We start from the raw sequence: 12435 nt of genomic DNA on the forward strand, positions 1-12435 counted from the left end.
TCGGAAATCAAGGTGCCAGAGTCTGGAGGAAGACTGGGGAGAGGGAAATGCCAAAATGCCTGAAGTCCAGTGTCAAGTACCCACAGTCAGTGATGCTGGTGTTGGTCCACTGTGTTTTATCAAGGGCAGGGTCAATGCAGCTAGCTATCAGGAGATTTTGGAGCACTTCATGCTTCCATCTGCTGAAAAGCTTTATGGAGATGAAGATCTCATTTTTCAGCACGACCTGGCACCTGCTCACAGTGCCAAAACCACTGGTAAATGGTTTACTGACCATGGTATTACTGTGCTCAATTGGCCTGCCAACTCTCCTGACCTGAACCCCATAGAGAATCTGTGGGATATTGTGAAGAGAAAGTTGAGAGACGCAAGACCCAACACTCTGGATGAGCTTAAGGCCACTATCGAAGCATCCTGGGCCTCCATAACACCTCAGCAGTGCCACAGGCTGATTGCCTCCATGCCACGCCGCATTGAAGCAGTCATTTCTGCAAAAGGATTCCTGACCAAGTATTGAGTGCATAAATGAACATAATGGCCATTCTTTTATTGGTCGGATGAAATATGCTAATTTTTTGAGATAGGAATTTTTGGGTTTTCATGAGTTGTATGCCAAAATCATCAATATTAAAACAATAAAAGGCTTGAACTACTTCAGCTGTGTAATGAATCTAAAATATATGAAAGTCTAATGTTTATCAGTACATTACAGAAAATAATGAAGTTTATCACAATATGCTAATTTTTTGAGAAGGACCTGTATATCGTATTCTTCTTATATATATTTGTTTAGGCTAAATATGTTTTAACAATTGTTTTTGTTTTTACAAAGATGTTAAATTGAACACGTGTAACTAATACCTCATTCAATTGCGGTCTTTCAGGTCGGCGAACTACAATACCCAGCATACACCTCAGACAACAAACATGGCCGTCGGGGATCCATATCCCAAAACGGTCATACGTGACAGATCTCTAAATTGTCGGACTTCTGATTATACGCACACTCAGATGCCCTATATAAAAAGACTCGCATTTGCACACTTTTTGCGAAGTATACGCTTCTTCCACGTTGTGATGTTACAAACCTTTTTTTGTGATCTCTGTTAGTTATGCGAAGCCTGATTCATTTATGCGAATCGATTCTTTCGCACAGTTCAGTTCAATGAACCGGTTCAAAGAACCTCCTTAAGTCGTCTCACAGTTATACAGTGTTGGGGAAGCTACTCTGAAACTGTAGTTTGACAAGCTACAAGCTACTCGTAAATTAAAGTAGTTAAACTACAGTCAAGCTACCCTTTTGGAAAAGTAGTTAGCTACACTACAAGTTACTATCAAAAAGTAGATGCAATACAATTATGATTTCAAAGAGTATTGTTTTATTACACACAACACTCAAATATCTCAGACTGTTACAAAAAGTGTAACCTTTACTTGTCGTTTCTTTGAGAGACATGAACTTGGACAAATAAGGCCATGGGTAATTAACGTTAGTTGTTTCTCCATCCTCCAAATCTGCCTCCACGTCTTGCTCCATCATGGATAATATGGGTGTATCAACCCACTTCTGTACGTCAGTGAACCGTTAGCCGCAAGATGCGTGATTAAACAACAGGTGGCGATAATGGCAAAAAATTAGTTTGTAATCTAACAAGAAGAATATCCTTGCATCGCGCAGGCTCCACAAAACGCAATGTAGCTTTTGCTCGCGCTACACCGCTACTTGCTGCAAAAAGTACTTAGCTACTGGAAAAGCTACACTGTTTAAAAAGCAACTGAGCTACTGCCAAGCTACTGAAAAATGTAGTTAAGTTAGTAGCGTCGCTACTTGTAGTTAACTACTCCCCAACACTGCAGTTATATCAGTGTACATCAACAACTCAGGGTCATTTTATATCAGTGAAACATTCAAATAAATTTAACCATGTGAAAGCATATCGTCTTTTGTTCATTTATCCTACGTTTGTGGTCACGGTTTCATCCGTTGATCATTCGTGTCGGATACGAGTCACGACCAACCAATATCGAGCAGCCTACACATAAACGCAGCGGATATGTTCTACATGTCTAAAGTAGAAGCCTGTAGAAAGAATAAACCAGTCTTATAAACTCATTGATTTTTTTTAACAGCTTTAAAATATAATCTGCACGAGCGATACGCTCTTAAAATCGACATTGCGCAAAACGTATGTAAAAGGACAGATAACATATTAACGTGATGTTTTGGTTCGTGTCTTACACAACTGCGCGTTACTTAACGTATTTAGTAAGTTTTAATATAAAAGATAATAGTCTGTTAACAATTTAGATGCTTTTATTATGAAATTACACAAATAACCGCTGAAGTACGAACCGTTTGTTAACACGGAATTAATTGAAATAATAGCCTACCATGAGCTTATTTAACCGCTTTATTTACAGTATGCTGAATGTAAAACTCTTAAACCGAAACATTAAAACATTTCAAACTTATCAAACAACCGCTTTCATACATTCCTCTTATGAAAAAGCTTAAAATAGAATACTGTCAAACAGAACGTTGTCTGCAAGTTCCCAACGTGTAAATTACCAACAAGTTCTCAAAGAGAAACATACTTAGGCTATACCGAGCTTGAAAATATATTCAAGACACATAAACAGCCATCATGCATATAGTTCCTGCATCGATCTAACGCATTCTGTACATTCAATCAAAAACTTGACCAAAAGACAGACAGACAAAACCTCAACGATAGCTGAGATGGATCGGGAAGGAGGACAAAATTATTATTATTCGCCACAATAACATACTGTCACGAGTCCGGGCTCGGCAGTTCTTCCCTGTCGCCACCAGAGGTCACCATCTCCCTTCCTCCCGGACTCATCTACGGAAATACATACACCTGTCACATCTCACACACCTGTCCCACTCATTACACCCACAGCTGTTCCCAATTGCCACGGACTATTTAGTCTCCCCTCTCCCACCACTCTGCCTGGTTGCGTTACATGACATTTGTGAATGTGTTTTTGGTTTGTAGTGTCTGCTCTGGGCTGGGATACACGCACCTCATTGCCGTTATTGTATCCCAGTCCTTTTCTGTTTTGTTTTGTGCCGTGTTGGCCTTTTGTTTTGTAATTAAAGAGCACTTCCCTGCACTTGGACCCTGACCTCGTCTTTTCACGGCGTACCGTGACAGAACGCAACCAGCAGACATGGGTCCAGCAGGGAAGCTCCTCAATATCCGCCAGGGAGACCGGAGCATGGAGGAGTACGCCAGGGATTTTATTGGAGTGGCTCGGCGGGTGGATATGGAGAAGACCTGCCTCATGGTCTTCTTTTACGGAGGCCTGGCCGAGCCCTTCAAGTCCCTGGTGCCATACTGGGACCCCGAGGAGTCGCTGGAGGACTACATTGACCTGGCTCTGCAGGTGAGCGGCTCAGCCTTCAGGGTGGAGTTAGCTGCGGAGCCCGTTCACCGTTCTCCCGAGGCGGCAATCCAGGGGGTGGCGGAGGCATCGGTGGCCGCGCCCAGTGCCTCGCACCAGCTTCTGGAGCATCCTGGGCTGATGCACAGCGTGCAGGATCCCCCACTGATGTCGGTGCGAGCAGCGTGGTCTGTTCGTGGTCTTTACAGGGCGGCGGTGCCCGCTCTCAAGGCTTCCGAGGCGGCGGTGCCCGCTCTCAAGGCTTCCGAAGCAGCGGTGCCTGCTTACAAGGCTTCCGAGGCGGCGGTGCCCGCTCACGATCCTCTCGAGGTGGCGGTGCCCGCTCACAAGGCTTCCGAGGCGGCGGTGCCCGCTCACAAGGCTTCCGAGGCGGCGGTGCCCGCTCACAAGGCTTCCGAGGCGGCGGTGCCCGCTCACAAGGCTTCCGAAGCGGCGGTGCCCGCTCACAAGGCTTCCGAAGCGGCGGTGCCCGCTCACGATCCTCTCGAGGCGGCGGTGCACGCTCACAAGGCTTCCGAAGCGGTGGTGCCCGCTCACGACCCTTTCGAGGCGGCGGTGCACGCTCACAAGGCTTCCGAAGCGGCGGTGCCCGCTCACGACCCTCCTGAAGGGGCGGTGCACGCTCACAAGGCTTCCGAGGAGCCGGTGCCCGCTCACAAGGCTTCCGAAGCGGCGGTGCCCGCTCACGATCCTCTCGAGGCGGCGGTGCACGCTCACAAGGCTTCCGAGGCGGCGGTGCACGCTCACAAGGCTTCCCAGGCGGCGGTGTCCGCTCACAAGGCTTCCGAAGCGGCAGTGCCCGCTCACGTTCCTCCCGAGACAGCCGTGCTCGCTCACTTTCCTCCCGAGACAGCCGTGCTCGCTCACGAAGCTCCCGAGGCGATGGTGACCGTTCACGTTCTTCCCGAGACAGCTGTGCTCACTCACGTTCCTCCTGAGGCGATGGTGTTCGCTCACGAAGCCCCCGAGAGAGCGGTGTTCGCTCACGAGGCTCCCGAGACGGCTGTGCTCGCTCACATGGCTTCCGAGGCGGCGGTGCCCGCTCACAAGGCTTCCGAGGCGGCGGTGCCCGCTCACAAGGCTTCCGAGGCGGCGGTGCCCGCTCACAAGGCTTCCGAGGCGGCGGTGCCCGCTCACAAGGCTTCCGAGGCGGCGGTGCCCGCTCACAAGGCTTCCGAAGCGGCGGTGCCCGCTCATGATCCTCCCGAGGCGGCGGTGCACGCTCACAAGGCTTCCGAGGCGGCGGTGCACGCTCACAGGGCTTCCGAGGCAGCGGCAATGTCTGCTCACGATCCTCCTGCTCTGCTTGCCCCGCCTTGGCCTCCTGTCCCACTCATTACACCCACAGCTGTTCCCAATTGCCACGGACTATTTAGTCTCCCCTCTCCCACCACTCTGCCTGGTTGCGTTACATGACATTTGTGAATGTGTTTTTGGTTTGTAGTGTCTGCTCTGGGCTGGGACACACGCACCTCATTGCCGTTATTGTATCCCAGTCCTTTTCTGTTTTGTTTTGTGCCGTGTTGGCCTTTTGTTTTGTAATTAAAGAGCACTTCCCTGCACTTGGACCCTGACCTCGTCTTTTCACGGCATACCGTGACACATACCGGGTCCAAGAAATTCGATACCCTTACTGCAGATTTTCTCTATATTTTTTATTCTAATTGTTATTTTCCTCTTATTCAAACATAAACCTGCAAAAGTTAAAGAAAATTCCTTAATTTATAAAATTAACAAATTCTCCAAGTGAAAAAATTAAATCCGGTGTTTTATGTTCAGATTTGTCTGATCGTTTTCGATATTGCATTATTCTGTAATTAGGGTTAACAGGGTTAAATTCTCAAAAGAAATACAACAAAAATTAAAATGACAATCCTTCTCCATGATGCTGCTTAAGACTAAACAAATTATATTTCTTTTAGGATATCTTTCTGGTCTGTCTACGATGTGTGCGTTAAAAAGATATACAGCATGAAAAGCGGGTGTTTGTGTCTTTGTTACCTACATACAACTATTACGCTTGAAGCTACGCATTTCACAGTACATACACAGATACGCATTTCTTTTGCAAAGTTGCCTGAATGGCAGGAAAAACAAAAAGGGGTGGGATGTATAGCAAAAAATGAAAAAATTAATAAAAATGAATTGTTAAGAGAAAGCACCTCCGCAGCACGTTCATAAGAGAAAAACACAGTCTTTTCTGCTTGCTGCAATAAATCGCTATTTTTCTGCACTAAACAAGTGAATTTTTTCGAGATATTTTCAGAGATGATAGACAAGATGTTTAAGACAATGGAAGACTTTACCAACATTTTTGAAAACATAGACATTTGTTGTCTCTGTCCTGATTTTCTGGATGGCTCTGCTGAATGTCACTGGACCTCAAAACGGCATTTTGGCAGATGGAATGCTGGGATCACAGCGGGTGTGGGGACATAGTTAAGACAGGTATTATTACTATTTGCATATGTATATATTTGCACATAAAGGCCCTATCAATCAGTTTCAGCATATAGCAAAATGATAATAAAACCTTAAAGTATGAAGACAAGGCTTGTAAAAATAAGACAGATATAACTTGATATAAATGCATAATGAATATAATGTACAAATCTTCTTTTAATGTTATAGAGACTTTCTGGACAAACCCTCAGTTTTGGGTGAAAATTGATGAGCTTAATGAGGAATGTGCTAGTGGCCAGCGTCCTGAAAATATAGTGTCCCTCATTCAGAACCATGAGAAGAGAAACAGAAATAGCCAAGAAAATTTTAATATTGGCCTCTATGTTTTTGAGGTCAGTATTTGCGTATACTATGCTTTTTTAAATATGCCAAATAATGTAGAGTATTTACATATGTCTGAATCGGAGTTTAATTTTAAGTTAAGGTGCTTTCATTTATATTTATAACACATTTATGCATTTAGTAGATGCTTTTTATCCAAAGTGACTTACATTGTGACAATTGAGAAACGTGAGCTATTGGTCACAGAGTCAACAATATTTATAGAGTAAAATGCCAGGTTTATTAGAAAATTAAACTAAGAAACTGGCTAAAGCAGTGGTGAAATGTAAAGAAACAGAGGATTTTGAGTGTGCCATGGTTTGAGGTTGTGGAGTGGTTACATTCTTATAGAGGAAGTGTGGCTTCAGCTGCTTTTTGAAAGTTGTGATGGTCTCAGCATTTTCAGTGACATGTTTTATGCATCAACTGCAACATCCCTTTAATGATGTTATGCCTTTTTTCTCCTCTTTCACAGATACCATTTGAGGCAAGTGAAAATGAACCTAAATTAAATGTTATACTCTAATGGCCCTTTCAAGACAAGATTCTGTTTACATGTATTCATTCTTTTAAATAGATTAAAGCCATGTTTTATTATTATATTTCAGATGAGAAGTCAACGTGGGAGGTTTTCATCCGAGTTCTTTGTTGACAGAGAGCCTGTGGCACAGACTGATGAATTAATATGGTTTAGAGAAGTGATGAAATTCTTCAGGCTGGAGCCGGGAGAGTACATGATTGTACCTTGCACAGAGAATCCTGGTGAAATAGCCTCCTTCATCCTGTCTGTTTTCTCAAAGAATGAGACACATTTGGAGTAAGTTGTGATGCAGTCTAAAGAATTGGGTGTGCTCAAGGCATATACTATGTTTAAAGTAACCTGAAATTACAGCTCTGTGATATAAAGTTTTTCTATTTCCAACAGACATATTCAAGAAACTCCTGAGTAGAATGGAGACATTCTTGATGAGGGTGAGGTAAACATTTTAGAGTCTGCAGTCTTTATTACTTGTCACATGAATAGGAATCAGTATTTTCTGCTTTTACTTTTTGTGCTTTAATTTTTCCTGCAGTCAGTAATTAAAAAAAAGAGAAATGTTATTTGTTTTTATTCATTATTTTGTTCCATACGAGAGTTTTACTATTATTTGTTAACAAATTGTTTTTGGTTTGTAAAGCAAATGTGTCATCTGTTGGGAGGGTGATGTACTACAGGAGGTGCTACTGTAGTTTTAATAATTTAACTGGTTTGTATTCAGAATTGATCAGTTATGTTAGATGTTACATTATTACATGCCATGCAAGGTAGGAAAAATACTTATATATTTCTTTTTTTTAATGCAAAATATTGTAATCCTGTCAAATTATGTCTTGAAGTGAAAAGCCGTAAAAGAAAACATGAATGAAAGTGTGTCATTATATCAGCAACAACCTTAACAGATGCCATTGACTGTATGCTTTTTACGACAGCTAAGGAGTCTGTGCGTAGTATCACTCTATCAGGTCTGACCTCTTCAACCCACTGTAATGCAATGATGACTGCCACAATTTCCGCCGCATATAGGCCTACAGATAACTGATCAGACAGTCTTTTGGAAATATTCATTTTAAATTCTGGGATATGTATTCCAATTCCCACACATTCCTGTTTGTTCTTGGATCCATCAGTAAAAATGTTGAGATAATTATAATAACTGTTTCTTAGGTAAATGCTTGTTTTAACTCCCACTTCCTCAATCCTCCATTCTTTTTCATTTTTCCATGATACTAAAATCTGTCTTTGCCTCTGGAAAAAAACATGCTGGAATGTTACTAACTGGGGTGAACGTAGTGAAATCTAAGTCTTCCATTCCATATTCCCTCACTTTCTTTTCCCCGTTCCATTCAAACCCATGCCCCTGAAACCTGGAATACTCCCAACAATCCTCTATTGTCTCCTTTGTAGGGTTTTCCTTCCCACTTCCTTTCAATTGTATCCAATATGCTAGTGTAAGTTTTTCTCTTCTTAACTTCAGGGGTAACTCACCTGTTTCTATGAGTATTGCGTTAATGGGAGTAGACTTAATAGCTCCAATGCATACACGTAATGCTCTATACTGTAATCTATTAATTTTATCTAATAAAGTTTTTGCTGCTGCACCATGAACTAAACAATATTGTTGACCTCATGCAGGCTCTATATATGTCAATTCACCGGCGCCATCTTGTGCACCGAGCCCATTGTAAGCATTGCAGACAGCACAGCAGAGAACTGCCGATCTTTGTAAACAGTAAATTCTTTGCATTATCAGATTTCAAATGCTATTCCAGATGCAGAGATCTTGTTTCTCTCTTCTCTCTCTAGCAGTCAGGTGACTGGAAAAATAAAAGCCATTATTGCTTGGTTTGGCACTGCACATGAGTTGGGATGTGATAGTGATGGTCCAGTTTTCTTGTAAAGATAATTTTTACAATAATTTTTCTTGTAAAGAGAAAGAGAAGGATCATGATTAGTAGATATTCTGAAACTTACCTGGCCAGAAGATGCATAGGTTAGAAGCACAGATGTGATGTGAAAAGTACACAAACTGCCACGGTGAAGTCAGAAACTTTTACGGAGTCTCGGTGATGCTGTCAATGTCAGAGTGGATGATCAAAAAGTGTAGACCTCTCCAGCGTGGAAAAGTTAAGGGTCCTGCCACCACAACACAGTTCCTATGTAGTGAATATTCTGTAAGGGATGCTTGAATTTTACCTATAGTGTATATATATATATAGCCTATAGTGTGGGAAAAATGCAACTAAAAATGGAAATTGATTATACAAACCTGTATGAATGAGTCTGCGCTGTCATTATATAAAACTACAATATGTCGAAGAGCAGCAACAACAAATCTTCCCCATAAATCATAATTTACAGCAGTCACAAAACTGTTCATACGTGTCACAAATATGTATTAACATTGTGGTACTTACAAAAACTCAGCTGATAAGAAATTTTAGCTTTTTATTAAAATCACACATTTGCAGCAGACTAGCATTTTAAAGTTTAAATTTTATACGCCGCTGAACTCAATAAACTTTAATTTGGGCCATCTGTTGTTTGGGGAGACATAAATGTAACAATTAGGCTATAATAAACAGCAAAAATTACTCAGATAGAATAACACAGTAGATAAACCGATATTTGTACAAATAGCATAATTCTAACGATTCAAATTAGAGCCGACTGACTTACTGTGTATCAGTGCTTGTATAGCAAACGGCTTCCAAAAACTAATTTGGTAAATTTTCTGTTATTTTCATGTTGGATATTTGTTTTATCTCAAGTAAAATACAATAAGACTACAAATGAAAAATGCACCTAAAGTATTTCCTAAAATACCCAACATTACATAAATACTCATACCAGTAGGCCTATTATGAGTGAATTGCCAAACAATTTGAAACAAACAGTTCTATCTGTTAGTAGAAAAAAAAAAAAAAAAAAAAAAAAGTATCTTGAATCAGAAGTCACGTGACGCAGAATGTTCAGCGCGAGCTAAGAAAGAACATGGCGACTGACGAGGATCCGGAAGATTATTTTGTTAGAGAAATAGAGAAAAATGACGGGTCTGTTTTAAGAATGTATCAGTGCAGCAAAGGGGACGTGGGCTGTGTAGTATGGGACGCGGCTATTGTCCTGTCAAAATACCTCGAAACGGAACAGTTTTGCAGTGTTCAGTCTGGTGTTAGTACGTGGTCCTGCAAGAGCATTATTGAACTGGGCGCAGGAACAGGACTCGTGGGTCTCGTGGCTGCAACTCTGGGGTGAGTTATCAATTCTGTGCCATATAAACCCTATTCATTTAAAATCGATAAGATGTGTGCCATTTAAGAACAGGTATGTTCTGAAAGTTGTAGGACATAAATTCATTCTTCTTTCTGAGCATGATTAATATAATTCACAAATATGGTCCATTTAAAAGTATATCAATAATGTGAATAATGTGCACCCATAGGGGAAATGTCACAGTGACAGATCTGGAAGAGCTGCAGTCTCTCCTTCAACTAAACATTAAGAAAAATCAGCATCTCATCCATACAGGTTCAATCACAGCCAAGGTACTGAAATGGTTTGTACTACATTTTATCCTACAGAATCTTTTGGAAGGATTGTGTTTCCATTCTTTACAATAAAATTAATTGCATTCAAGGGGCATAAAAAATGTAAAATAAAATTCAAAATAAATACTCATCTTTATATTTTCCTAACATGTATGACTTGCTTTCTACTGTGGAACACATGCAAAAATATCTTGGTTTGAAAATTTCTTTAATTATGAAATAATGACAACTTATAAAACATTTTCCTTTTAAAAGGGGAGGAAATGTCGAAGAATTTCTACCTCATCCTCATTATATTCTGATGGCTGATTGTATCTACTATGAGCAGGTACTGTAACAATGAAAATTACACAATCGTTTATTTACCTGTGTTTCCCATACAGCAATAGTTAGCTCTGCAGTACTGAATAATTAACAGTACTAGGTTTAATAGCCTCAGTGTTTTATATTCCACAGTCTGTGGAGCCACTGGTGGAGACTCTGAAGCTCTTGGCTGGACCAGAGACTTGTATCATCTGTTGCTATGAGCAACGCACTGTTGGTGTAAATCCTGAAATAGAAAACAGATTCTTTGAGGTAAGAGAATCAAACTGTAAAACATTAAATGGTTACATTGTCATATTTAGTGGCACATGTTAACGAGAATGTTTTAGACCAGCTGGTCCTTTAGCTCCAACTCCAAGTAACGGTATGCAGATTATATATATTTAATTGTATGAGTTAAATGCATTGCCATGCTAAATCTGCTATTATCTTATTCCTGTTTCACAGTTACTTCTGCAAGAATTCCAGTCAGAGGATATCCCATCTGAGAAACAAGACCGTGAGTTCAACAGTCCTGACATTCGCATCCTCCACCTGCGACGAAGAGTCGACTGAATGGCTTTATTTGCTCTTCTGTTTGAAATGGCGAGGATGGGTTGTGTGTGTTTGTGTTTCAGTGGACTGTGGTGTTGTTGGTCAGATGTTTGACACTGAACCATATGAATACAAACTGTTTTTAAGTGCTTATTATGTGGTATGGGAGATCGGCCTTATTGTGAGCTTATGTGTCTTTGCAGACAAACAAGTTTAAGTGAATGGTTGTGTGTGTGTTTATCTCGCAAAAATAATTCTCATAGGTTTTTTTTTTTTACATATCGATTTAGAGAATGTTAAACTGGCTGTGATCTGTAAATAAACACTTTCTAAAATTAACAAAAGGCATTTTTGTTGATGCTAAATAATTTAAAAACTTTCAGAAAATGTTCACTAAACATGTGATTGTTGTTGCAGCCTCTTTTACAGGAGGTTCAGTTTTGGCCATTTTCATTCTGGGTTATTGAAGGCATTACTTTAGAGATGGCAAAGTTGTGGTTGCAGTGTACAGTGGAGATAATTACAATTAATTGAATCTTTCAGAATTACTTCAGAAACTAAAGAGCTACATGTGGATGTAGACATACTTTGACTTTAATTGCAATTGTTGAGATCTGAAGCATCTATTAGATTCTTACTGTATTAATGTTTGTATTTAAATATTTAGATCATTATTAATTACAGAGGCAGATGTGACAGTTTCTCCTTTTAATTTATTATAATGTAATTCAGTTATTAAAATCTGAGGCACTTGAAGTCATTGTGTTTTGTGTCAAATTTATAAAAAAAATAATAATTTAAAATGTAAAATAATAGGGCTTTATTCTATTGTGGCAAGTGTACAGTTAAAGTATATACATATATATTGGGGTTGTCTTTGGGATAAAAATGCTAATAGAGTGTTTTATGGAGTCAACATCAGAAGCTTGTCCAAATGCTAATAGTAATACTGAACAAATTCTGTAATGTTCAAATGATTGAACTTCGGAGCACCTGATCTTGGTATCTACACAAATACAGTGGATAACTTGTTTAAAATAAAGCTTGTACTGAATTATAACAGAAGACTGTGATGAGATCAATAGCTTGAGTTTTGTATTTTCATGAGTCATATAAATGTAATTTTTTTAAGGATTAATATGTATAAATTATATATAAACAACATTTACTGGAACATTCTTTTTTCAGACTCAGGGCTATATTTGGTGGTAATTACTGTTATGCAGTTTTACAGGTGGGAGGAAAAACCTTTTACACATACTGCTGCACCCTTTTTTT

General features: G+C 40.3%; 1 protein-coding gene and 1 pseudogene across 2 annotated transcripts; both read left to right on the forward strand.

Annotated features, from left to right (window-relative positions):
- Positions 1 to 5697: 5697 nt before the first annotated feature.
- On the forward strand, positions 5698 to 7034 carry LOC306850045 (calpain-2 catalytic subunit-like; annotated as a pseudogene). The gene is made up of 3 exons: positions 5698 to 5877; positions 6061 to 6236; positions 6822 to 7034. The product of its transcript is annotated as a calpain-2 catalytic subunit-like (transcript).
- Positions 7035 to 9723: 2689 nt separating this feature from the next.
- On the forward strand, positions 9724 to 12215 carry LOC306850536 (protein N-lysine methyltransferase METTL21D-like). The gene is made up of 5 exons (XM_079386212.1): positions 9724 to 10002; positions 10194 to 10307; positions 10555 to 10627; positions 10756 to 10875; positions 11071 to 12215. Exons 1-5 carry the CDS (start codon positions 9746 to 9748, stop codon positions 11176 to 11178), a joined length of 672 nt encoding a protein of 223 aa, XP_079242338.1. The 5' UTR covers positions 9724 to 9745; the 3' UTR covers positions 11179 to 12215.
- Positions 12216 to 12435: the final 220 nt, after the last annotated feature.

This window comes from Barbus barbus (genome assembly GCF_936440315.1).
Source record: "Barbus barbus genome assembly, chromosome: 30".
NCBI classification, from domain to species: domain Eukaryota; kingdom Metazoa; phylum Chordata; class Actinopteri; order Cypriniformes; family Cyprinidae; genus Barbus; species Barbus barbus.

Bases quoted from the DNA above. Each gene is read 5' to 3' on its own strand.
- LOC306850536 (XM_079386212.1), top strand. From the start codon at position 9,746: ATGGCGACTGACGAGGATCCGGAAGATTATTTTGTTAGAGAAATAGAG. The intron at 10,628-10,755 runs GTACTGTAACAA...TATATTCCACAG, and splicing joins ATTGTATCTACTATGAGCAG to TCTGTGGAGCCACTGGTGGA. The intron at 10,876-11,070 runs GTAAGAGAATCA...CCTGTTTCACAG, and splicing joins TAGAAAACAGATTCTTTGAG to TTACTTCTGCAAGAATTCCA.